The sequence below is a fragment of the Musca autumnalis genome, unplaced genomic scaffold (genome assembly GCF_047663935.1).
Source record: "Musca autumnalis isolate F117 unplaced genomic scaffold, ASM4766393v1 scaffold_3, whole genome shotgun sequence".
In the NCBI taxonomy this organism is placed as follows: domain Eukaryota; kingdom Metazoa; phylum Arthropoda; class Insecta; order Diptera; family Muscidae; genus Musca; species Musca autumnalis.
Window position 1 is genome coordinate 201,258,177 of NW_027411866.1, and position 27,951 is coordinate 201,286,127.

At 36.2% G+C, this 27,951-nt stretch overlaps 2 protein-coding genes across 6 annotated transcripts in view; both read left to right on the forward strand.

The window, feature by feature from the left end:
• Positions 1-27,951, forward strand: part of LOC141398713 (neurobeachin-like) — a 906,809-nt gene that overhangs the window by 783,579 nt on the left and 95,279 nt on the right. The window lies entirely within an intron of this gene.
• The window catches only part of LOC141398712 (uncharacterized), a 116,501-nt gene that overhangs the window by 58,117 nt on the left and 30,433 nt on the right, over positions 1-27,951 (forward strand). For 2 of the 5 annotated variants that reach the window (XM_073976288.1, XM_073976289.1), the window contains exon 2: positions 24,782-26,152. In XM_073976288.1, the coding sequence (XP_073832389.1) occupies positions 25,127-26,152 (1,026 nt within the window). In that variant the 5' untranslated portion in view covers positions 24,782-25,126. Of the gene's footprint in view, positions 1-24,781; positions 26,195-27,951 lie in introns of those variants that run through there. The other 3 variants (XM_073976290.1, XM_073976287.1, XM_073976291.1) reach the window with 2 other exon arrangements.

Below are 27,951 nucleotides of genomic sequence, written 5' to 3' on the forward strand. Positions count from 1 at the left end.
ATTCTTTAAATAATCCAAATTTGCGGCTCGGATAATCGCTCAAAAATATTCTTTAAAAAATCAACTTTTGTGACTCTGATAGTCCCCCAAAAATATTCTTTAAATAATCCAAATTTGTGGCTCTGATAATCACCCAAAGATGTTCTTTAAAAGATCCACTTCTGTGGCTCTGACAGTACCCCAAAAATATTCTTTAAATAATCCACGTTTGTGCCTCTGATAGTCCCCCAAAAGTATTCTCTAATAATCCACACTTGTGGCTGTTATAGTTTCCCACGTTTGGGGCTCCCTCAGTATCTTGTGGGAAAATTTACAGGCAAGCCTACTTAGCATCTGTCCATGCGGTTTGGACTGTAACTCTTAGGTGGTGATCTTGACTCACTGCCATCTACTGGAAGTAATATGCCAGAAAATAATCGAAGTTCAATCTCTCATTGAGAAGGAACATTTGAGCTCCATAATTATCTATATTGTTGGCAATTCTGACACCAGAGTTTGTGTCCAATTGCCAGAGAGTATACGCGTATATTGCCACATTGGAATACTATTTCCCTGGGCGCATGTTACCGCAAATGGTTACTAGATCTGATCAGATGCCATTTTTCTGGTACCGCTAGATGTATGGTACCGCCAGAACAATACCATCTCAGATCAATTAAATTTTGTCGGAAACAATTTCGGACTAAATTGATTGTATTTTTTAATTAATTTCTCGTTAGAGACGAGCTTACTGACCAAGATGCTTTTTGAAAAAGGAAAGCCGACGATACGAAACCACACAATCACCACTGTGTGACATGCATGTTTCGCCTTTGGTTTAGGAAGGCTCCTCAGATACATCGACTGTGGGGCGGCTTCGCTATCCTCTAACTTATGTCCTCTTTCAAATGTAAAACAAAATTTATGTTTTAGAATATACAAATTGATTTTAAAGTCTACTGTAGAAAACTTGAAACAATATCATTTTCAAAAATATTCAACCTTAAAGAAAACTCAATACAATCCCTTTGTACATTTCTGTTACTAAATATTTAATAAAATTAAACAACTATGTCAATTGAGAAAACAATTCGAAGTACACTTAACAAAACGTGGCATAGTAAAAAAGAACTATGCCGACAACATATCTTCTTTACAAATGAGTAAGTCCATAAACATACACTATACATATATACTATGTTATACCCAGCAAACTAAAGTGAAACGAAAACAAACGCGTAGGAATTAAAATATGAAGTTTAGTCCAATACAACAACAAATTAAATCAAAACGTCTTAAATTTGCAACATCAGATGTTGAATAACTGTTTCATATATGATAAAAATCTACAAACAATGATTATTTTACTCAGTTCCTAAAAGCATGCACCATGCAATTCAAGAAAACGTGGCAAGCACATGATTTCTTTCCATTAAATTCCGTAAAAAAACAAACAAAGCTCAAAAATACCTCAACAAATGGCTTTCAAAAATCCCTCCTCACAGAAAAATTAAATATAAGAATGTCTGTCTGCCTAAAAGTATGCATCATTCTTTAAAATTAAATTAAAACTAATACTAATCAGGCCAATAAGAAAAACGTATTTTTGTTCAATTGAATACATCCGAATTATTTTTAATTTTGACGATAATTTATAGAGTGCGATGCCTAAAAATATGAAGCACACATTCAAAAAAATTGTGGTCTAATTAGGATTTCATGTATTCGCAGATTTGAATAAAAAATTTCTTGTTAAATACAATCAACCGCAACCAAAACACGATTTAGAATTCACAATTTTCTGCAATTTGTAATTTCTGTGAGAACCCATACTCTCCCTAGAGAAAATAATAAAACATCAAAATGCCCTGCAAAGAGAGAAACATTACTCTTTGCCAATTTCAACAGAATTTTTTCAGACTTCTGTCGGACACAGCGAAACAAAAAATATATGAAAAATATTTTTGTTTGCTGGGTAGGTCATTGAATATGAGGGAGTTCTTGATGTTTTCTATTTTTCTTCTTCTGCATCTTCACTATCCTCGCAACTGAACTCGTTAATACATGTCATGGCCATGTTACCACTACCATCGTCATCACTATCGACAAAAACAACTGCAACGTCAACAGCATTGTTTGTAGTTGTCGTTGCATTTAAATCCTCTGTACACAACAATGCATTTCTTTTCGGATGCGGTCTGTAGCTCTCTGGCGGGTTTTATTTATGTTCTTCTTCGTAACAAAAAAAAATGCAGGCTCACGCTTTCGTTTTCGCAAAATAACATAGAATGGAAAAAATAGTTTTATTTCGTTTTGCCTTTGCTGCATATCTTTAGGCATAAAAATAATATAGTTGTTGTTTTTGTTTTGCTTTACTCTCTTAAGCTGTTGTTTCAGTTTTTTTCATGTGTTTTTTTTTTTTGGCCAGAAGACAGTCCCCTACAAAAACAAAAACTATTTTCAGATTTTAACGAGGCAACAACAAATGGAACACACAACAATCACCAAGAAAAAAACCGCCTAGCATTCTTATATTCTGTGTGTGTTGTTATTGCTGTAGTGATTGTGGATTTTTTCTACGTTGTATGTATGTGTTAACCTGCTTTCATGTCAGGGCCTCAGGCTCAACCAACCAACCAGCTGGGTATATATGTTTGCGTTCACGCGCCTACTATTTTTTTTTTCTTGTTGAGCTGTTGAGCCTAAAACTATACTACACTCCCACAGCAATACACATTGCATATAAAAAATAATTGTTGTTTAGGTTTTTCTTCTTCTTCTTGCCACTACTTGCCGCCATAATCCTCAAGTGAAATCTATGTATTTCTAAAATCCTATAATTTGTTGTTGCCGTTCTTGTTGTTTTTTTACTTGGCCACATAGCAATTGCAATTTTTATTTGTATTTGTTTTTGTGTACATGAGTTTGTGTTTGGGTTTTAATTAAAAACTTAACCTTAACCTTGTTGTTGACCGAGTTTTTGTCGTTCGTTTCTACTGCAGTTGCCTACTGCAGTTCTAACTTCAATACAAATTTTTATTGTTGTTTCTTGGCTTTAGTGTAATTTGATTTCTTATGATTACTCTCGTGTTTGTCCCAGTTGGGGATTTTTTTTAGGGAAATATAGCCCAAGTTATGTGCCAGCTGTAGATTGGTTATGTGGGTCAGTCACGTCATCTATGATTTAGAAATTGAGTAAATTAAATGAAACGTGCTGCAAGGACTTGTAGGGCTGACCAATATGGGGGAAATGGGATTGAAATGAAAATAATGAATCAAACTAAATTAGGATGTGTGTAATATTCATCATTACTTTAAAATTAAAGTTTTTTAGCTATTGTAGTATTTTCATATATGACACCTAAAGTAGATTATGACTCCTAAAAGTATGCACCACACATTCGAATAATGGTGTTTAACTAGGTTTCACACGTATTCATAAATTTGAAACCAACAAATCCTGTCAAATATCAACAACCTCATCCCAAAACACAATTTAAAATTCACAATTTTCTGTTCATTATTTTATTACTATTATTATTCTTTGATTGCTAAATCTTGGTGTCTTGGGGATCAACGAAAAGATACTCTACTACGCATTTGTTTCAAATTACACCATTAAATTTGGTCAGCAAACACTCCCACACACAAACGCACACATACCCAATAATACCTCTGGTTTATTATTGATATTCTTGTAATTTTCGGCCAATAAATATTTATGAGAATTGGAAATTTCATTTTATTATTTACACTCGTACCTGAAGATACAATGAATATCCATCCCCATTACCACCATTTGTGTTTTTATTATCGCAGCAAGCATTCTATTTATTACCTTCACACTCACACATTTTCCTCGAATCATTTTGTAAATGATTTTCTTTTTTTTTTTGCAATCACATATAGCATTTGATTATAGTCCATTAAGTTCTTCATTCGTTCTTCTTGTAGCCAATAAAATAAATGGAAAAGATACATGTCCTATCATTTGGACCTTAATGTGCGTATAGGTAGGTTTTTATTTGCAGCAGAGTTTATTTTGGCGAAATATATATATCTATATATATATATATATATATATATTGTAGTTTTTTTCTTAAAGCCTATTTATGTTTCTTTACATTTTAATGATTATTATTGTTGTTTGTTATTATCTCACGAATTTTCACAATACAATATTTGGTATTAAGTGTAAGAATTAGGAGAAATAAAACGTATTTGGCGAGTACTTAAAAAGCAAACACCAAATGTATACAATAAAAAATTATTGCCCAATTTCTGGGGCGTTTGTGGTTCTCTTTGTATAATAGTAATGAAAATTGTTCGACAATAAATGTGAAGAACTTTTCAAGGTGAGAGGTACATAGATTTTAGTATTTATTTTGGGAGTAATTGAAATGATATTTTTGAAAGAAAATCCTTAATTTTTTTAATGTAAATGAATAATTTGGATCAACTTCTATTTAAAGTGTGCAATATTTTGAAAAGAAATGTGATTAATGAATTTTGGTTTACTTACTTACTTAGCTGGCCCATTACAGAACATTTTTTCTCAAACACGCCAAGCACTGCCTTGTCTGCTTGCGCAAGTACCCAGGCTTCGGAACCATACATCAGCACGGGTAGTATCAGTGTTTTGTAAAGCGTTATTTTTGTTTGACGAGTTGTGGCTTTGTTTTTAAAGTGCTTACTTAAGCCAAAGTAACATCTGTTGGCCAATACAATTCTTCTTTTTATTTCACAACTGATGTCCTTTGTTTTGTTTACGGCGGTGCCGAGGTATACGAAGTCTTTTACTACCTCAAAATTAGAGGAACCAACTTCAACAGTTGGTCCGATCTCAATGGACGCATTGTCGACGCACAATCACCATCAGCTTGGTCTTCGCGCCGTTTATCGCCAGACCCACTTTAGCAGATTCTCCTTCGACCTTCATAAAGGTATGGATTACTTCTTTTACTGATCGTCCCATGATGTCTATATCATCAGCATAAGCAAGTAACATGTGGCTATTGGTGTAGATTGTGCCACTTCTTTTGACGTTTGCCTCTCGTATAAACTTTTGTAGCAGGATGTTGAAAAGATCACACGAAAGGCTGTCTCCTTGCCTGAAACCTCCTTTGGTACAAAACTCTTCGGAGAGGTTCTTTCCTATTTTAACTGAAGATCTTGTGTCAGTTAGAGTCATTTTACAAAGCCGAATGAGCTTTGCGGGGATACCAAATTCAGACATGGCTTGGAATACCTTTGAACGTAGGGGGCTGTCGAAGGCTGCTTTACAATCGACAAAAAGGTGGCAGGTGTCGATCTGCATCTCTTGGGTCTTCTCCAGTATTTGCCGCAGTGTAAATATCTGGTCAATGGTGGACTTGCCACGTCTAAAGCCGCATTGGTATGGCCCAATTACCTCGTTGACCATAAGCTTTGGTCGTTCGCATAATATCCCTGACACTATCTTGGCGATAGGGAGAAGACTTATGACCCTATAGTAGGAGCATAAAGTCTTATCTCCTTTCTTATGGACGGGACACAGGATGCTCAGGTTCCTATCGTCGGGTACGCGTTCTTCCTGCCAGATGGAGCTAACTAGCTTATGCATACACCTTATCAGCGTGTCGCCTCCGGTTTTAAATATCTCGGCTGGTAGGCCTGCTGCCCTATTATTCTTCAGCCGGTTTATTGCTGTCTTCACCTCATCTTCATTCAATACCATCTTCTGGGATTGTATCTGTGGTATTTTCGTCGACTTCACTACTATTGGATACCAACAGTTTGGAAAAATGTTCTTTCCATATCCTTAGCACACTATCTGTATCAGTTATCAAATTACCTTGCTGGTCTCTACAGGAGGAGGTGCCTGTACCAACGCCATCAATTTGATGTTTCACTCTTTGGTAGAATTTTCGGACTTCATTCTGTCTCCTGTACATCTCGATTTGTTCACACTCCCGCTTTTCCATCTCTCTCTTTTATCTGCGGAAAAGACGTTTCTCATCTCTCTTTTTCTCCCGATACCTCTCTCGTACGCTACGCGTTGCTACTGCTTGTAAAGTAGCCCTATATGCCACATTTTTCTCTTCGGTAGCAGCACGACACTCCTGGTCATACCATGGATTCCTTGGTGGAGGTCTCTGGTATCCAAGTACTGATTTTGCGGCTGTTTGCATGGAGTGGGCAATGTTTTGCAATTGTCCCGATATGTTATCGGGACGAGGAGTGCTTTGATTTAGCTGTTGAGCCAGTTGAGTGGAATATGCTGTGGCTATCTGTTGTGATTACAGCTTACCGATGTCCAACTTTCGTGTTGTGTCTGTTCGCACTTTGTTTGCTACGTTTAATCTGGTACGTACCTTTGCTGCAACAAGGTGGTGGTCCGAGTCTATGTTTGCACCTCGGAACGATCTTACATCCAATACGCTCTTTGAATGTCTTCCATCTATCACAACATGATCAATTTGATTTCTTGTTCTTTGATCTGGAGACAGCCTGGTGCCCTTATGAATATCGAGATGCTTAAATCTGGTACTGCTAACTACCATGTTTCTTGCAGCTGCAAAGTATATCAGCCTCATACCATTGTCAGATGTTTCACTGTGGAGACTGAATTTCCCGACTGTTGGGCCAAAGATATTCTTCTTTCCAATTTTGGCATTAAAATCGCCTAGTATAATTTTAATGTCATGGGCAGGGCAACGGCCATAAGTTTCTTCTAAACGCTCGTAAAATATATATTTGGTCTGTTCGTCCTTGTCTTCAGTGGGAGCATGAGCGCAAATAAAGCTGATGGTGAAGAATTTTGCTTTTAATCGAATTGCAGCGAGTCTTTCATTCACTGCGGTGAAGCTGGAGACCAGATGTTTTAACCTCCGACCAACTACAAATCCGCAACCAAACTTATGTCATGGCAGCTATAATACAGTGCGTCACCTTTAGGTGTTGTTGTGACGCCTTTGCCGTTCCATCGTATTTCCTGTATGACAGTAATGTCGGCCTTGTACTTTTCAAGTATATCTGCCAATGCGTAAACTGAACCTTCTCTATAAAGAGTGCGAACATTCCAGGTGCAGATTCGCAGATCATGGTCCTTAAAACGTTGGCGGGGTTCGTCAACTTTAAAGGGGTTTGTTTTTCTTTTCTTTCGTTTTTTCATTGTAGGCTATTTTTTCTAGGAGAGGGTTACTAACCCGACGGCCAAACCCAAGTTTTTAACGTTCTTATGGGTGAATGCGGTTTGGTTTGCTCAGTTACCTCAAAATCTACCAAAAGTGACTTAGGATACGGTTATTTCAACGATCAATTTGAGGAACATTTATCCCTGCAAAATTTCAATCATTTATCCACAGTTCATTAAAGCATACACCATGTAAACGTGTAACAAATATGTTTCGTTGACTGACGTTTATACATTCATTCAATACGTAATTGATCCATATCAATAATCACAATAAAAGGAAATCAAAATAATTTCCTAAATAAATAGTTTTATCCAACATTAACATCGGCACTTCCAATTTAACCAACCTTTATAAAAATGTTTATCCAATACATGTTGGCTAACAGCTTAAAAATATTTTTATCCTAGGCAAATAAAAGAATAGACAAAGAAAACCTCTTACCTAAATTCTCTCACTCAATGAGAATTGAGTCAGTTTACGAGATACACAATCGTTAAAATGGCAAAAACTATACAGTTTTAAACTATTTTTGATGGTAAAATACAATATGTGGGTAGTATTTGGCCGGATCTACACCCTCATATAAAAAAATCAAAAAAATCTTGGAATTTACCCAAAAACAAAATGCAATTGAGTGAACACACAGCATATTGGTTGTAAGAACGACCCCTACAAAAAACAAGCACACTACAATTTCTCTGTCTATTCTTTTATTTGTCTATGATTTTTATTATATAGGTATTTTTGATGCGGATATTTTAATCATCAAATTGAGGGACTCTTTTCTGTGCAAATTTTATCTTATTTATGTACAACTCCCAAGAGCATGCACCATGCATATGAAGTAGATGTGTACAGCAAATGTTCACTGATGTTGTTTGTCTTGCGTTCGGTAGTATGAAGAACATAATTCATTAAAAAATCCACATTCTGAGATAAGGTATAAAAGAATTTTTTGTAGACGTTATAAATTAGCCGGTAATTCAAATTCAAATTTCATACGATTTTTTTCGAATTTATTTATAAGTAATATTTTTGGAATACCCAGCGAATACACACTATCTGGACAATTTTATATTTCTTTTTCCCAAAATGCCATGTCGCTGAGTCTACTGACAAGACTTTTCCAACTGAACTAAGAACAGAGCGAACTTGACAGATGCCCTTGCTCACTAAAAAGTCGATTTTAAAGAACGTTTCCAACGCCACTCACGCCACTCTTAGAATTGAATCTTATATTAATGAATTATTTTATACAAGAAAGCAAATGAACTCAAATATAAAAGTCAAATAAACATACTCAGTTGGAATGATTTCATTACCTTTTCTAAGTCCCAATTTACATTAGGCGAGTTTACTTGCGGCAATTGTCAGTTTGTAGGTGAGAAAGGGTGCTGAGAGGCAAAGGGTTACCATATGCCTCACCTCTCTCTCCTACAAAATGACAATTGCCGCAAGTAAACTCGCCCAATGTAAATAGGGACTAATAGTTCCGCATGCCCAATCGTCATTTTTACTCTAAACACAAAACCTTTTATGTATTTATTTTCACAACACACATCAATTTCAATTTTATTTCATTTTACCTACCTTAAGGGTTTCTTCCATTCTAGTTAGTCTCCGGTTTAACCTTTCATTAGAACAAATAAATAAATCCCTTTTACACTCTCATAAAATTATTTGTCTAGGAATGGACGTACATTTACAAACTTCTCTTCATTGTTGTTTTTTTTCCTTTCTAATTTTAGGAAATATTTCTATTTCCTTGTGCTGGAGTAGAGATGGACAGTGGGTAAATACCCAATGGGTAAATACCCGGTAAATTGGGTAAATTGGGTAAATACCGGGTAAATACCCATTTGTGGGTATTTATTTGGGTATTTACTATATTGAATCGCTAATACAACATCTTAGACCCTATTTCTGGGTTTAGGCTATGAAATCGATTCAAAATGGATAGTTTTACAATACTTTAAACAAGTGGGTAAATACTTGGGTAAATACCCGAGTATTTACCCAAGTGTTGGGTAAAAACTCATTAACTGCCGAACCACTTGACGTAGGCTGACAAAATTTGGCTCAAATCTTACTTATGTCAAGAGAATATCTAGCATTGAAAATGGGGTCTCTGGGTCCATGTTTTGATATAGCCCCCATATAACCGTACCTCCCGATTTAAGGTATTTTTTGACTATTTGCCTCATTGTACAATCATAGTAGCTGAAATTTGGCATAGTGAGTTCTCAATATGTAGAAAATACCCTTGCAAAAACTTGTCAACATAGGTCCACGTTTTCTAATAGCCCCTATATAAGGGTACCCCGATTTCGAGTATTTACCCAAATTTTGGGTAAAAACTCTTTAACTGCCGAACCACTTGACGTAGGCTGACAAAACGTGGCAGAAATCTTTCTTATGTCAAAAGAACTTCTGGTACTGAACATGGGGTCTCTAGGTCCATGTTTTAATATAGCCCCCATATAGCCGTACCTCCCGATTTAAGGTATTTTTCATCTATTAGCCACATTTTACAACCAAATTGGCTGTAATTTGGCACAGTAAGTCCTCAAGGAGCAGAAAATATCCTTGCAAAAATTTGTCAATATAGGTCCACGTTTTCTAATAGCCCCCATATAAGGGTACCCCGATTTCGAGTATTTACCCAAATTTTGGGTAAAACTCTTTAACTGCCGAACCACTTGACGTAGGCTGACAAAACGTGGCAGAAATCTTTCTTATGTCAAAAGAACTTCTGGTACTGAACATGGGGTCTCTAGGTCCATGTTTTAATATAGCCCCCATATAGCCGTACCTCCCGATTTAAGGTATTTTTCATCTATTAGCCACATTTTACAACCAAATTGGCTGTAATTTGGCACAGTAAGTCCTCAAGGAGCAGAAAATATCCTTGCAAAAATTTGTCAATATAGGTCCACGTTTTCTAATAGCCCCCATATAAGGGTACCCCGATTTCGAGTATTTACCCAAATTTTGGGTAAAAACTCTTTAACTGCCGAACCACTTGACGTAGGCTGACAAAACGTGGCACAAATCTTTCTTATGTCAAAAGAACTTCTGGTACTGAACATGGGGTCTCTAGGTCCATGTTTTGATATAGCCCCCATATAGCTGTACCTCCCGATTTAAGGTATTTTTCATCTATTAGCCACATTTTACAACCAAATTGGCTGTAATTTGGCACAGTGAGTCCTCAATGAGCATTAAATATCCTTGCTAATATTTGTCAACGTAGGTCCACGCTTTCTTATAGCCCCCATATATGGGTATCCCGATTTCAAGTATTTACCCAAATATTGGGTAAATACTCTTTATCTGCCGAACCATTGGCGTAGGCTCATAAAATTTGGCTAGAAACTTTCTTATATCAATAGTATTAAAAGTATTGAAAATGGAGTCCCTGGGTCCACTTTTTGATATAGCCGTACCTCCCGATTTCAGAAACCCATATTGGGGCCACAAGAAAACGAGGACCTACGTCGACAATTTTTTGCAAGGATATTTTATACATATTGGGAACCCACTGTACCAAATTACAGTCAGTATGATTGTAAAATGTGGCTAATAGTTAAAAATACCTTAAATCGGGAGGTACGGCTATATGGGACCTATATCAAAACATGGACCCAGGGACTCCATTTTCAATACCCTTATTACTATTGATATAAGAAAGTTTTGAGCCAAATTTTGTCAGCCAACGTCAACTGGTTCGACAGTTAATGAGTTTTTACCCAATTTTGGGTAAATACTCGAAATCGGGGTGCCCTTATATGAGGGCTACAGGAAAACGTGGACCTACGTTGACAAGTATGTGCAAGGATATATTATACTCTTTGAGGACTCACTGTGCCAAATTACAGCCAATTTGGTTGTAAAATGTGGCTAATAGATGAAAAATACCTTAAATCGGGAGGTACAGCTATATGGGGGCTATATCAAAACATGGACCTAGAGACCCCATGCTCAGTACCAGAAGTTCTTTTGACATAAGAAAGATTTGAGCCAAATTTTGTCAGCCTACGTCAAGTGGTTCGGCAGTTAATGAGTTTTTACCCAAAATTTGGGTAAATACTCGAAATCGGGGTACCCTTATATGGGGGCTATTAGAAAAAGTGGACCTATGTTGACAAGTTTTTGCAAGGGTATTTTCTACATATTGAGAACTCACTATGCCAAATTTCAGCCACTATGATTTTACAATGAGGCAAATAGACAAAAAATACCTTAAATCGGGAGGTACGGTTATATGGAGGCTATATCAAAACATGGACCCAGAGACCCCATGTTCAGTACCAGAAGTTCTTTTGTCATAAGTAAGATTTGAGCCAAATTTTGTCAGCCTACGTCTAGTGGTTCGGCAGTTAATGAGTTTTTACCCAAAATTTGGGTAAATACTCGAAATCGGGGTATCCTTATATGGGGGCTATTAGAAAACGTGGACCTATATTGACAAATTTTTGCAAGGATATTTGCTGCTCCATGAGGACTCACTGTGCCAAATTACAGCCAATTTGGTTGTAAAATGTGGCTAATAGATGAAAAATACCTTAAATCGGGAGGTACGGCTATATGGGGGCTATATCAAAACATGGACCCAGAGACCCCATGTTCAGTACCAGAAGTTCTGTTGACATAAGAAAGATGTAAGCCAAATTTTGTCAGCCTACGTCAAGTGGTTCGGCAGTTAATGAGTTTTTACCCAACACTTGGGTAAATACTCGGGTATTTACCCAAGTATTTACCCACTAGTCTAAAGTATTGTAAAACTATCCATTTGAAACGAATTTACAACCTAAACCCAGGAATAGGGTGTAAAATGTTGTATTTGCCATTCAATATAGTAAATACCCAAATAAATACCCACAAATGGGTATTTACCCGGTATTTACCCACCGTGTGGGTATTTACCGGGTAAATACCCGGTAAAAACCATCTCTATGCTGGAGTAGTGTTGAAACAAAAAGTTTTATTTTTCATATTTGTTTTAGAACTTTGCCTTAGCCACCAGCCGCCAAGTCGAGGATAATAAATTGTACAATACCTGGAAAGTTGTAAAACTTTTTCTTTGATATCATATTTTCTTCTCTACACCTTTTTTCATTAACATTTTCATTAATTTTGGAAAAAAATGTTATTTGTTATTAGATAAACTTTTACCGGGTTGAAACAATAAATAATAGTTTAATGTAAATTATTAATTAATGGAATTCTAGTTTAGAGAGTTTTTGGGAAATAAATTTTAATTAAAATAAATAGTAATATATTGTGTAAATTAAATTAGAGTTGTATATAATTAAAAAGTTTTGAAATATTCTTAAAATAAGATAAAAAATTTTTTTATTCGTATACCTAAAGCATGAATCCAATTTAAATTAAACTACAAATTTAATTTAATGTAAAGCCCTCTATAAAAGGCAAACCATTTGATCTACAAATTAATCACTGAACATATAAGAAAGTCATTTACATTCGAATTTTTGTTTAGAAAATTTAGCTAAGTTTAGCTCAATAGATGTTGGTTAACAGCTAGATATGAGTTCAAAGTCTGTCACATCACAACAAACCTCTAATTTAATTAAAAATTCTTCAAGCTAACAAAATGGTGGTTTACGTTTTCATAGATTGAAACCAATCAGCTGGCCGTTTTACGCCACCTTTTAATTCAATCATGCCTGCAACAGTTCTATTATTTATGTAGAGCTCCTAAAAGCATGCACCATACATTTGAAGTAAATGTGTAAAAAGCATTCCGGTTTAATGCACTTTATGTAATCATATGAGAACCATAAAATTATATATATTCCTGATCAGCATGAAACTTTAGTTTACGGACAGATCGAATGTATTTAGGGTCTTTTCAAAAATCGGTGGTCCTTTTTGGACATTTGAACTTGACGACAAAAATGTGGATTAGGATTAAAGTTTAAAAGTGTTGCCAAGGTGGTACTTAAAGGAATGGGCCGACATAGTCCATTATGGAAGTGCATTTTATTTTGAGAGTTATATCTTTTTCATATATATTGGACCCTATAGTCATTTCAATGGGTCATCCTATAACTTTTGGACCAGTATGTCAGAAAGCATAGACTTGTCCAGGGAAAACATAATATGGCTGTAAACATGACCACAACGAACAGCATCGGTATACACTTCCAAAGGATCTTGGAACAGACCCTAATCTGTATTTAGGCACCAATGTTGAACTTTCGTGGGGGAGGTGCGCTACGGAGAAGATCAATATCGGCCATTTTAGAAATTAAACTAAATTTGGACAAAATATTAGGAGATCCTACGTTTGGACCAAATTAGTTGCCAAGTTCAAGAGATATCGTGCATAAAATTTTAGTGACATTTTTAAATACTTTGGGGAAGTACCGGGAGTTGTTGCTCATCTTGGAACTCAAATTAAGTTTGAACAAAATATAACGAAGGCCAAATTTTGAACCAAATCGGTTGATCAGTTCGAGAGTTTTCGTACTCTCCAGTGACTACATATGGTGGTTTTTACACTTTTCGGGCTGTTTTCTCAAGAAGTATAGACTTGCCACTGAAAAAATATTGCAAGTTGCTTCAACAGAAATCAAAGTGATTCGAGAGCAGGTCTTAAAGTGAACTTATCTGAAATTTTATGTGGAAGGTACCCGAAGGAGTGGACAATATTCAAACCTGATCTATATCTGGAAGATATATTAGGATGTGTAAAGTATGAACCAAATCGGTCACTCCCTTCAAGAGTTATTGTGCTCAAAATTTTTCAAACATTTTTGAACATTTGTGGGGGAGGTACCTGAAGAAAAGGACCGATGTGGATTATCTTCAAACTTAAACTAAGTTTGGGCAAAATATTACGAAGACCAAATTTTGGACCGAATCGGCAGATCCGTTCGAGAGTTACATATCTTGCGCTCCAACCACTACACACGGTGTCATAGGGGTTTTTTGCACCATTCAGGCTATTTTCTCAGGAAGTATGGACTTGCTCCAGATGAAACTTTTACCGTCGTATAAGTTGCGGTGAATATAAAAATCAAAGCGATTCGAGAGCAGGTCCAACCGAACTTTTTCAAAATTTTGTGTGGGAGGTACTCGGAGGAGTGGAGCGATTGAGTCCATATTGGAACCTCATTTAATTCAGTTTCCTTTCCAACCGAATCGGCTGTAATTTTACATTTTGTTTTCACTGAAGGTAGTAAACGTCCCTAACGTCATAATGGGTCCAATTACAAAGTACAACAAAATTGAACTCTTTTAAAATTACAAGAAACCCCGCACAGATAATGAAAGTGGACCGAAAAAAGAAGACACGTGTATCGGCGTTTTGAAAGTTTACGTCGGGAAGTAACGTAAATAGGTGTGGCAATTTTCGCCCATTTCTACAGGTTTTGAAATATTCGAAATCAGATTCCTTGGGATCCTTACAATTTAGGCATAAAGTGCCTTTGGCAATATTATTGACAATAATGCGGGGTATCTTTTTATGAAAAAAATTAACCCTCATGCGAGTCACTAAACGGGTATTGTTGGTCCCTTTTTTCAAAAACCTTTAAAACCTCCCTTAAAATGTGATCGTATCAGATCAAAATATTCTACAGAATTATTTGCCATAACTGCCAAAACTCTAAATCGTACCTAAACGCCAGGAATCTGTACTTTATCTGAGTTTATTAAGTTTTGTCCCGCAAAACTTCATTCTAGATAGAAGACGTCAAAGACAAAAATATTCTCCATCAAATTTTAATATAAGTCACCGAATAAATGAAATATGTATTTACAATATATATCAAGAAAATATATACATCAAGTTTGCCAACAAAACACCCAAAGAGTTTTTGAATAAATTTATTTTGTTCCTTTTTCGAGTTGATGCATGAAAGTAACATGACATTTAGTTTTAGACGAAAGGTGTTAAAAGAAGAAATATTCTACACAAAATTTCACTGTAAGTCCCAGAACAAACTAGATATCTAAGTAAAATATTTTGTTAAGAAAATGACGTTACAAAATGTGTGCTCGATCCAAACTGTTTTTGAAATATCTGTGGTGAACATATATAGGGAAAATATTGAAAACCCAGATCGGACTTTGAAAAATTACGTATTTAATACTATAAACTAAAATAAAGTCATCAGGATAAGTCATAGGTCCCTAATATTGTATGTGAAAATACGGGGATAGTCTACGGATATTGTCCAGTGAATACATCTAACATACGAGTCCTAACATCCATGATTTTGGCATGGTCCTAAATACTATAATGAAAACAGCTACTCCTGTCCTGACAAAATTGACTAAATTAACCCAATAAATACCCGTTATTTGGATTATTGATTTTTTTTGCTGGAGTTGAGTGGAATTTTAAATATACGTTTTGTTTGTCTTTGGAGTCAAATTTGCAATTACTACCCACTAATTTGTATATTTTTGTTAGTTTAAAACGCCGTCAAATGTTTACCTTGATTACTTTCTGCTGACATAAAAGTGAATTCAATTTAATAAATTGTGTAATGTTTTCGTTCCCCTGGGTTTTTAGGTTAAATTTGTATTTCATTTAAAAGGCATACATTAAGGCAGCAAATATGAAAATTAAATCATATAAAATTTAATGAAATTGAAAAAAAATTTTCTTTAATTTCCATTTGCCATTCCATCAATGTTTCCAACAAATATTTCCCCACACCCAAATTTTTCCCAAATAAAATTGGAATTGTGCCAAATACGCTGCTTAAAGCATGGCAGCAGTATTACCTTTCATCCATGCCAAGTATTAAACTAGACATCTTCCTATGTGAATGAGGGTAGTTCATTTTTATCTACTCAAATTAAATTTGATGGAAATTATCTAAAACACCTAGCAAAATTGTTAGAGCCCTAAATTTAAATGATTTTACAAATTTCCCGCCCTCGCCCCAATTTAGTAATGAGTAGGAAATAAGGCAAGGTAAGAGGAAATTTGTTGTTGCCCAAACAAAGCAGAATGGTAGGAGGAAATTTTCGAAAGGCACAACATATATTTTGATAGCAGGGAAAATGCCGGAAACGGAAATGAGTGAAGGAACACACACATACAGCCAAACATTTAGCAAAAAAAGGAAAATTGGAATCCATAAGATGGGTCTAGCCAGCCAGCCAACCAACCAACCAGCCATTCTTATCCCATTTATGCTGCTTCCTTTTCTCTAGTAGTATCCGGCTTTAAAACAGCTCAACTGTTAAATGTTCTTCTAAATAGTCACTAGGATAAGAGATTTACAATTTTACTAAGCCTATTAATTTCTATGAAATATTCAAATTTTCTTCATTCATGCATACTTGAGGAAAAAAGGAGAGAGAGAGGAGGTGATGGGAGATTCAATGATTTGGAAGGAATTTTACTTAGCAATGATGGCAGGTAGGGGGGGATAGTATTAGAATCTTAATAACCTGCAAAATTTAATTTCATGTTCAACAGTCACTTAAAGAAACTTAAGGACCAAGAGGAGAACACACCTGCTGCCTTAAAATTGTAATGGTAGATTTGATTTTGGTTTTTGTGGTAATTGTGATTAGAGAGTGAGAGAGAACGATAGAAACTCTATTACAATTGAGTTACTGGTAAAATCTTTTCGCAAACTTTGTCTATGGCTTACACATCCACAAAAAGAAGTGGCTCAACTTTGATATAATGTGGTTAAGGTAACAAATTGCCAATCCTCTCGGCACCCAAACACTCACTCACATGGAATTGAAAACTTTATTCTTAAAAAGTCATGCAAAAATTATTGGTATTTAATTTGCTTTACCGGTTAAAAGTTATGTCAACGTGTCAAACCGCCGCCCTATAATTTGTGAATGGTGTTCTTGTTTGGCAAAAGTTTTGCAGACGATATGTGCTGTGCTGCTTGGGAATGTTGATAAAATTACAACTAAGAGTATTTATTAGAGATTTAATATTTGTTGGTAATTAGCAGAAAGGATAAGAAATAGTTTCGGGGATTCGAAGTTTCACAAATGAACAGTGTCGGAAAGACACATATTTTGAAATTTAAAAATGGTAGAATCCTCCGAAGGGTGAATGTGTGGTGCATAGTTCTAGGATATTTAATCAAATGTTTAAATTGCTCATGAGCTTGGGACAACGTAACGCTCATTTACTCATAGATACATCTCAAAAAATTAAATTTCTAGAATACGCGCTTTAAGTAGCCTGGTGAAATTTGTCTTTCCAACCTAAAAAGGTTACTACACAAAAAATAAAATAAAAACTTGTACATCTTTTGTAAAGAGGTAGCCAGATATCAGTGCTAAATTGATGTGCAAAATTAAGAGATTTGAAGTATTTTGTTGCTTCATAACCTAAAAAAACCTTTTTTGATGATTTTTGCCAAAATCCTAGAAAATAAGTTGTAACTCGTTGAGTTTTAGAGAAATGAGCGTGAAAATTTGACAGAAGATAAAATAGAAGTCGTAGAAAAAAATAGAAATTGCTAACTCCCATAACCCAATTTTTTGTGTTATATCACTCTTTGAGTAAATGAACGATATGCCATTCTGCATTTCTATTCTCACACGCTTGTCTTGGAATATATTTAATAACAATATTGGATTTAATTCCAATAAGCGGAGGGAAGAAATTTGAAGAAATAGAATACTTTTTAGATGAACATCATTTTTAGGCTACGAACGTAGTCGTAAATAAAGAATCATTTAATTCACTACTGAAGCACTACTGTTCCAGGTTTTAGGCATCAGAATAATGCCAAGAACAGCTATTTTGGCGCAAGAGTTCTAGCGAATGTTACTGATGTTTTTGATCTGCTTAAAATATACAAAAGGAATGTCACTCCTCTCATTACCCGCTAGCAAGATGAACTAGTACGGTATCGGAAACTCGTCGATTCTCTGGGTTACTGTAACTAGTTAGCACTTTAGACCCAGCACAGTGCAATCAACTGAATCAACTTTTACAAGCGGATGTCCGCAAAAATACCCTTTGACTCTCCATGCATTTCCCGTAGATGGTACTGCACTAGTTCCAAGTTTACAGTCATGTATCAGTATAATTTAAGAGTAAATAGTCGCAACTGACGTCTCGTAGTTTATTTGGGGATATAAAGGTGTCAATTGGTTCCCTTTGCATTACATAGGGGTCAATTGTGTACTAGTATCGCTTAGAACTAGTTATGGACTAATTAAATTGCGACAGTCAGAATTTTCATTGCTAGCGGGTAAAGAGAAGATGAGCGCAGTTTGTAAATTTCCTTCATATTCCTTTTTTATACCAGAACAATATGAATATGTACGAATATGTTCAGTCCATCAACACCAGCTTCTATTATTGCATTTATATGTAAGTTATAAAGAGTTTTTATTTATTGAATTTATTGAGCCTGGAGGAGTTTTATATTGAAAGTGATATCTAGCGAAGTCTACACACATTCAACCAATATGGTTCGATCGTTTGAAAACTTGTATATATACTAAACTTATTGCAAATTTGCAGTTGTGAAGTATTTTTGAAGCCTTTTTACTATCAAATCAGCCTAGTGTCTCTGGTCTTCCTAGGATCCTTCTTCAATACACACACATATACAATCAAAGACTTTTTTTCTTCATGAATTGTAATGCCTTCCAGTTCAGAAGTTTGATAGATTGGTAGTGGCTTAGAACGCTAATAACCTCGACAACATTGTCTGTTTGTTGGAGAGGACCCAGGGTCAAACCTCAGCCGGGACAGCCGTTACAAAGAAAATGGAAATGCAAATTATTTATACAACTCGTCGTTTTCATGGGGATAAAAAGGAGTCAATTGGTTCCCTTTACATTACTTAGGGGTCAATTGTGTACTAGTACCGCTTAGAACTAGTTCTAGAGTAATTAAATTGCGACAGATGGAATTTTGCTAGCGGGTAAAGTGACGGAAGAGAAACTTCAAGTCGTCTGTCCAGTTTCAAATGTCCTTAATCTCAGTTTTACCATTGGTGAAGAGATGGAGATTAGTAGTACTCGATGTTTGCTGATTTAGACGACCCATAGAGTTCATATTTCATGACAATGCTTGGGTGTGGGGTGACCTTTCTCTTCGAACATTGGCTGTAGTCGAACTATAATCACCACATTCTCGAACACTTCTGCTATTACACTGTGAACCGAAATTTTGGGGGGTGGAAAATTCCTTTTGGGGATGAAAGCTCTTGGTGAGTATATACAAAACCCAGAAGGACAGATCCGCCGTGAGTCGAACTTTTGAGATATGGCGTGGTGAATATTTTGCTTGAGACCCTATAAGCCCTCAGATATTAGGGTTATATCTTTGTCCGCTGTTGTATTAGCTTATTTTTGAGATCACATTTCTTCAGCCAAATCAAATGAGGATTGTTTTCGTAGAGCATTTTGACCTTCTATCTTGCTTCCTTCAATGTCCTTTTCGTCCTTTATTTTAAGAGTCGCCATAAAAGTACCACAAGATAACGTTTTTCAGCTTCGAAATGTTCTGCAAAAATGTAGCTCAGAAAATTTTAGGTACTGCTAATCGATTTTGTCGCGTTTTCATAGTAATTTTTTACATTTACCCCTGTTTGCTCAGAAAAAACTTTGTTTTGTGTTTTTGTATGTTCTGTAACGAATATACAAAAAACAAAATATAGTCTTTTTCTTAACAAAAACAGGGTAAATGCACAAAACGACCACGAAAACGCGACAATATCGATTTTTTGTCAATGAGAGCCGTACCTAAAATTTTCTGGCCGACATTTTTGAGAACATTTCGAAGCTGAAAAACGTCATCTTGTGGTTTATAGCGGCTCTTAAAATAAAGGACGAAAAGGACATTGAAGGAAGCGAGATAGAATGTCAAAATGATCCACGAAAATAATCCTTATTTGATTTGGCTGAAGAAATGTGATCTCAAAAATAATCTAAAACAACAGCGGACATAGATATAACGCTAATATTTGAGGGCTTATAGGGTCTCAAGCTAAATATTCATCACGCCATATCTCGAAAGTTCGACTCACGGCGGATCTGTCCTTCTGGGTTCTGTATATACTCACCAAGAGCTTTCATCCCCAAAGGAATTTTCCACCCCCCAGACTTTGAGCTCCATTTTGTTGCACAGTGTTATTAAAGCTTTCCCAAAGTTAACGCACCCAACTTAATTTTAATAGATTCCATGTTGAGGACTACGGTCTGATATTCAAAGCTCTCAATGTGTTTGTTGTCAAAGTGTACGCTCCACTTCTCCCTAGCCAGCCTTGGGATTCCTGACTAACTTTGGGTTGGGGTTTCAGATAGAACGGTACCTCCCGATTTTCGGTATTTTTTAGGTTTTAACTTCATTATCACACCGAAATGGCTGAAATTCGGTACTTAGTCTACGTTGGTGGTATAAAACTTTCCCTCAGAACTTTGTTGGTATCGGTCCTTTAAATAGCCCCCATAGAACGTTACCTCCCGATTTCGGTATTTTGAACATTGTGCCCCAATATTCCACCGAAATGGCTGAATTGGTATTTAGACTTCGTTGGGGGTACTCAAACTTCCCCTTTAAATTTGTGGGTACCTCCCGATTGTCCGTATTTTGAAGGTTGTAACTTCAATATTCCACCAAAATGGCTGAAATTTGGTATTTAGTCTCCAATGTGATATAAAACTGTTTGCCAGAAATTTGTCTGTACAGGTCCACGCTTTCATATTGCCCCATTTCCGACAAAAATTCGTCGGTATAGGTCCACGTTTCGATATAGCCTCCTTAGAATGACACATCCTGATTTTCGTCATACTGAAGATTGTGACGTCAATATCCCACCGAAAAGGCTGAAATTCGTTATTTAGTTTTCCAAGAGTTATAAAATATTCCAGAAGAGTATGTATTATCAGTATAGGTCCACGTCTTCCTGTATCCCCATAGAAGCGTACTTCTTGATTTTCGGTATTTTTTACGTTTAAGCCACATTCTCTTACCGAAATATAGGAAATTTTGGTATTTAGTGTTCTTTGAGTCTTAAAACTTTCCTTCAGAATTTTGTCGGTATAGATCGACGTTTTGAAATAGCCCCATAGAACGGTGCCTCTCATTGTTTTACTGAAATTGCTGAAACTTAGTATTAAGTCTTCTTCATACACGAAAGGAAACTAATTATTCCATTTTACTTCAATACAACTTGTGGTGGAGGGTATAGCAAGTTCGGCCCGGCCGAACTTAACGCCGTTCTTACTTGTTTCTTTTCCACTCGTACTCTTCCAGAAGTTTTAAGTGTGGCTTCTTTAAAAAAAAATTGTTGCCTAGCAGGAATAAAAATTAACTTTCCTTCCTCTTCCTTCCTTTGCCCTTACCTATCTAAAGACCCACTTGCTGTTCCTCGACTTACATCAGTATTCGTTCCAACTCCATTTAAGGAGGAGGAAATAATGCTGAAATCACCATCTCACATGGAATCTCAGAGACAGGTACAACTGTAAGTTTGCTGCCTTACCAAATCGAGCCAAGGTTCTTAGCTGTCCAAATAAGAAAATCTACTCATTCTTTATTATCACAGCTACTTACCTGGACTTCCCCGTATAGAGCTGCCTGGCCGAGTAGTACATTACTCTGGTCAACCATATCCGAGATGAGAATGTCCTTAAGAGGATCATCCACCAGCAATCAATGACAATCGCTGATGTGCCCATTGCGATCAGCCTTGTCGATATTTGCCAGCCGGGGGATTGTTAATCTTTTGGGGGGTTTTAGAGATGAGACAGATGGGATGTCAAGTAAAACCGTTCCTGAAGATTTGAACAGCTTATTTGCCAAATTCAATTGGTAAGAGTTGGGATCTGAAACCACAGGTCATCCATTGGATTTTCATGAAAATAGTACGCCCAATTCTTAATTATGGTTCTCTGGTTTGGTGGAATGCTTTGAACAAGACATAGTTTCTTAATAAAATAAGCACTGTGCAAAGAGGGGCACAACTTTTTATAACCGGCACAATTAAAGACATTCCACAGGCTGCCCTCAATGTACTACTTGTCCCTCATGCGTTGAAGTTTGTAGTGCAAGAGAGGCCAGGATCCAAAATTCCCCACCTCTACCCGGTAAAGTGGTATTATCGATGGCTCCAAGATGGAAACGGAAACGGGAGCAGGCGTCTACTGCGATACCCTCAATTTATAGGCTGAGCAAAAATTGTAGCGTCTTCCAAGCGATCAGGAAAGCAGCGGAGCTGATAAGAAGCATGAGAAGTGACATAGCTGGACCGGTGACTATTTATGTTGATAGCCAAGCGGTCCCTAAATCACTTAGATCCCAATCAATCAGATCTGTGGCGGTCTTTAATTTCAGGAAGACCTTAGAAGAGCTACCTATTGTTGGGTCCCTGGGCATTATTACATCGAAGGAAATGAAATAGCGGAAGAACTGAGTAAACCGATACTGAAATCAACAACTCAATCATTTCATGCGGCAATTGGAACAAATATATCAGGACAGGGCTGGTTAGATGTGGCACAACGAACCCGGCTGTAGAGTGTCCACGGTAATGTAGCCCACCATATAGAGGCGTAGAACTACGTCTTTGCTCTCTTTCAAGAAATCATACCTGAAATTAACGGTGGGAATAATCACGGGTCACTGCAAAATAAGATCAGTTACCTGCAAATGGGAAAGAGATAATACTGTCGACTACTGCAGATTGTGCGAAGATGAGGAAGTAACGGAGATAATTGAGAACCTATTATGTCGCTGCCCAATGCTCATGACCCACAGAATGCAAACCATGCGATCCAATCTCTGACAACTTTCTGCCAAACCGAGCCAACAACCCTGCTCCTTGTCGCCAAGGGTCTGAAGTGGCTTCAGCGAGAATGAAATTCTGTACCATTACATGGCAAATTCTCTCTCACTCTTCTCTACAACTAAAAATGTTTACGTAACCTTTTAAAGTCTCTTCCAATCTCCAGTATGTATGTATTTATGTATATATATTTTCTCCTTTCTTCCTACGATACCTATTTTCATTTCTCTATAACTTACTTCTTCAATACTTGTTAGGATGAACACAATAGACTACAAGGTCTCCGAGTGAAGTTGCCGGCTAATACCACAACTGCGCGTCCTTTAACCTAACATAACCCAATCTTCTTTGTCGTTTTCTTAGCCTTTTTTTGAAGACTGTGACTTAAACGCCTTGGACGAATAAATAGACTTATTCGAACAAGAAGTTCCACCGTTCGTCACCTAGGGGGCTAGATATGGGTAACTTTTCTTCGCGAAGTGGGAATTTCCTTCTTACAAACTTGAGATTAGATCTTATCAGCTGAAATTCCCTTACACCGATAGTGTACATATGTATATCTTTATTTGTGTACTTATTGCAGTATGTAACTGTTCTTCGGTATGTTTCGTGACCTGCCTAGGGGCGTCGATATGGCTACCTTTTGTGTTTGAAGTGGGAATTTCTTTCTCAAAAACTTGAGATTAGATCTTATCAGCTGAAATTCCTTTGCGCTGATAGTGTTCAGATCTTTATTTGCGTACTTATTGCAGTATGTAACTGCCCTTCGGTATGTTGCCATTGCTTCTCTGGTTTTGGCATTCTCGGAGGTCTGCGATATCAGTAAATCATCCATCTTATTGATGGGTGTTTCCCCATTGCCACTGTCCTCTTCCCAGTGCATTCCGCCGAATAAGTAATAGTTCGTCAGATTTTTGCGACGCCAACACGAACGGCCCCGGCGGTCATGTTGATATAGCAACATTTTCAATGGATTGGGGTGCAGTATCATGACTGGAGTTGGAGAAATGTTTCACTGTCGTGCCCATGGCTTCATCTTCTTCTGGCAATGATAAATTATACCAAAAGTCGTTCGAGATGCTCTCTTCTCGAGTTTCCACAATAAAATTGACGAGTACCTTGCTATGTCGTTTATGACGTACAGTTCCAGGATGTCGTTTACCCCTTAGTTACAGTGACACCAGAGCTTGAGCTGCTGGCGACAGCAATGAAGGGTACGCTGTCTGTGTCCCTATTTGTAATAAGAAACGGTTTGAAAAGTTTTATTCTCTGGTTGTTTGGCTCGCGTGACTCCCAATTTTTTGTTGGAATTTTGTTCAGAATCGTTTACTGATAATTTTAGGATAATATCTTTATAGTCATATGAGACTATAATCTATTTCAGACTGTAATCTATTTCAACGCAACTAACTTCTAGGACACTATAATTATTTATATATTTTAATCTTGTTTTTATTGCTGTAAATAATCCCATATGTTTTTATTCTACATGTATTTTTTAAGTTTTTGTTCTAAAGTATATTTTTAGGTAGCTTTCAATATACCTTTAGATAGTGTAAATATTGCATATAACTAGGCACCTTATTTAATAGCCTATAATATTATTTACTACTTTTTGCATTAAATTTTAATTATAATTACAGAAAACCGAAAGCTGCTGCTTTGCTTCTGTAAAAAATAATTTCCAATGCATGTTCTAGTAAATATTTCCACTTTACTTTTTTTGTTATTTATCACTTATTTTTTCTTTTTTGGCAAATTTTCTCACAATTTTGCTTTGAAAACTTCCATTTATACTTTTTTGTATACAACAACAAAAAGTAAATACTTTTTTCTATAACTCAACTTTTTTAGGCTTTTTCGAGCACCTTTCTTAAAAACAAAAGACAAAAAATTAACAACAAAAGTATTAAATTTCGTGAAAGAATTTTTTAAAAAAAACTTTTTTCTACTTGTATGATACACTTAAAGCTTTTTCTTACTACTACATTCGAAATGTTTTGCCACCACCAAAGTGTTTTCTAAGCATTTCTTTTGTTACTAATACCTAAAAAAACAACAACAAATACTACAATTAAACAACAACACCGAAAACAAACAAAACAAAAATAAAAAAAAAATCTCTAAAATAACATTTCCACAACATTTCTTAGAGCTCCCGTGTGTTTGTGTTCTGCGCCCAATGGCTCTCAGCTCGTTATGATGGAGACATTTCTTGTCCTGGGTCTATGTTTTATTCTATATGAAGCATTGGATTTCTTTCAAGGATGCATTCATAGTGCCACCCCAAATACAAGTGATCAAATTGATGCCTATCGTCGTCAACTGGACGAACAACGACAAAAACAACAAGAAGAACAATTTTTGGCGAATTTAACGCCACTACTAAGTGCCCAATTGGCTGCAGCTGGTTTTAATTTATCTACCCTGACAACACCCACGGCATCAACGGCCAGTGTTATAAGCGATTTGAAAGCCCAAGTGGTCCAGCGTGATAGTGAAAATCAGCACTCTGTTAGTACGCCAGCCCTGCATTCGGGAGGTATTGGTTTAAGTGGTGTTGGCATTGGAGAGGATAGTGTTGGGTTTCGTCCTGCCAATCTTAGTGTGTATGAAACTCAAGAATTGCATGCCACCTCCTCATTACCACGAGACTATTATTACTTGCAACAACAGCAATTAAAAAATAAAAATTCCTCCAAATCTCTGCTGTCGAAATTTTCATCTGGTTCTGATAATCGCATTTTTCCTGAGTCAGCCAGCATCTTGGGTAACCCTGCTGGGGTTATTACCACACAACCATTACTCCAACAACAACAGCAGCAGCAGCAACCACAACGTAGCTCCTTTGATTGCCCCACACCCATAATAACCCAACAACCACCAGTTGTTGGCAGCATACTTGCCCAAGACTTGAAGAGGGCCTTACTGCAAAACAACAATAACAACGAAGTAGATCAAGCAAAGTCTGCATTACAGCGCCACAGTTCCGACCTATCACTTAACTCCACTCAACAAATCTCTTCCTCCGAAGAAGAAGACGACGACGACGAAGAAGAGGCATCTGACTCATCTTCCACCCAGGGTGAAGCATCGCTACAATCCTGTCCCTATACCTCAGATCACGACGACATCAACGAAGATCGCACATTCACCGTGGGCTCATGTACATCGTCGCATGCTGATTTCCGGGAAATTGAATGTGAACGCCTGCGCCGTCAATGTGTGAGCGTTAAACGCATCTATAGCATATCGGAGAAATTTTAGAAAAACTAAAACCAAAATCACCCCAAAAACAAATTCCAAAATAAAACTTTTCGAAAAAAAAAACTCAAAAAAGAACACAAAAATCAAAAACAATTGGTTTTATACAATTTGCTGAATATAAAGGTATTGAGAGAAGAAGATGAAGAAAAAACAAAAGAAAATAGTGACTAAAATTTCTAAACAAAAATTTGGTTTCAACTCAAATAGAAAATAAATTCAAGAAAAAGCACACAATTTTGTTCCCATAAAACAAAGTTTCTCTTCTCTAAAATCAACATTCCATTAAATGCAGTTAAAATCACAAGTGCACCTACAACAACTCCACCACTACCACAACCACCAATTTTCAATTTCATTCATTTTATCTCTTTTGTGTCTAAAAAACAAAACGCACGCATATTCAAGCATATCACGCATAATGATATTCGTAAGTAAAAACAAAAAAAAAAACACCAAAACAAAAATTATCATAATCTAATATAACAGGAAGTTGTCAAAAAATGGTGTAATTAAAAATATGGTGTAATATTAAATATTAAAATATTATCACCACCCACCATCCCACCTGTTTGTCATGTTTTTTCAACAACTGTTTCTTCCACCGCGCCCAAGCATTTCGTTTTCACCATACCACCACCTACCACCACTCATCACGTAGTTTCTTGTTGGTCATTTGAGACATTGCAGATTTCACCCGCATAATTGCCTTCCTTGCCATCAAAGTAACTACCACTTCATATAAATCACTGTTTGTCCCATTTTATGGAAAATCACTCACAATCGATAGTAGTTTAGCAATCACTCATGACATTCACAATAAAATTTTTTGGCTTACAGAAATGCTGCAGCATACATTTTTTTCTTTGTATCCATGATTATAATATGCACTTTTAAACGAGTGTTATATTTATCGGCAAATGTATTCGCTATTAAAGAATAAAAATTTAATCCACGAGAATATTATATTTTTTATTGTGAAGTAAACAACAATAATAATTAAGTTACCGATGCGAAGGTTATTTTCTCTGGAAAGTAATTCTAAATTTACTATAAATCACTCAGATGGAAAAAAATCATGACTAACACTGTGCAACACTGAATATGTAAACAAATTATAGTAGGCATTTTACATTTTGATACTACAAAAATCCTAGTTGGGGTTTGTCTTGTCAGAACTAGCTTTACCTTTATTTTTTAGACACAAAATTTGATTTTTTCCATGTAGTCTTTAGCAATATTGTAGCCCGATAGTAGTATAACTTAAGTGTCGAACAGGCCACTTAGGAAAAAACCCATCTAGTGTAGTGTAGAACATTTTATACAATTTCAGGAATTCTGGTCAGTAGCAGCTAAATTAATTGAGTAATCTTTTGTAAACATCTTCTAAAAATATGAGCAGCAATTCTTCAAAATATTCCAAAAGTTTATTCTGGCACTTGATTTCACAGCTTTGGTGATATGATGTATCAAATTGTAATTGAACAAGTAAAAAAAGATCAGTCGGCTTTGCCGACAGAGATATACCCTCAGCTTATGTGAAACACTTTTGTTTTCGAAAAAAAAAAAAACAAGTAAAAAAGTGTTAAGTTCGGCCGGGCCGAACTTTTCATCCCCTCCACCATAAAATATTTTGAACTAAAAGTGGAATAATTAGTTTTCATTCCTGTCCCCAACTTGAAGTGGGTACGTCAAAATGTCAAATAATGTACATAAAATGCTTCATTCCTTTTTATGGTGCCTATATCTAACTATGTATG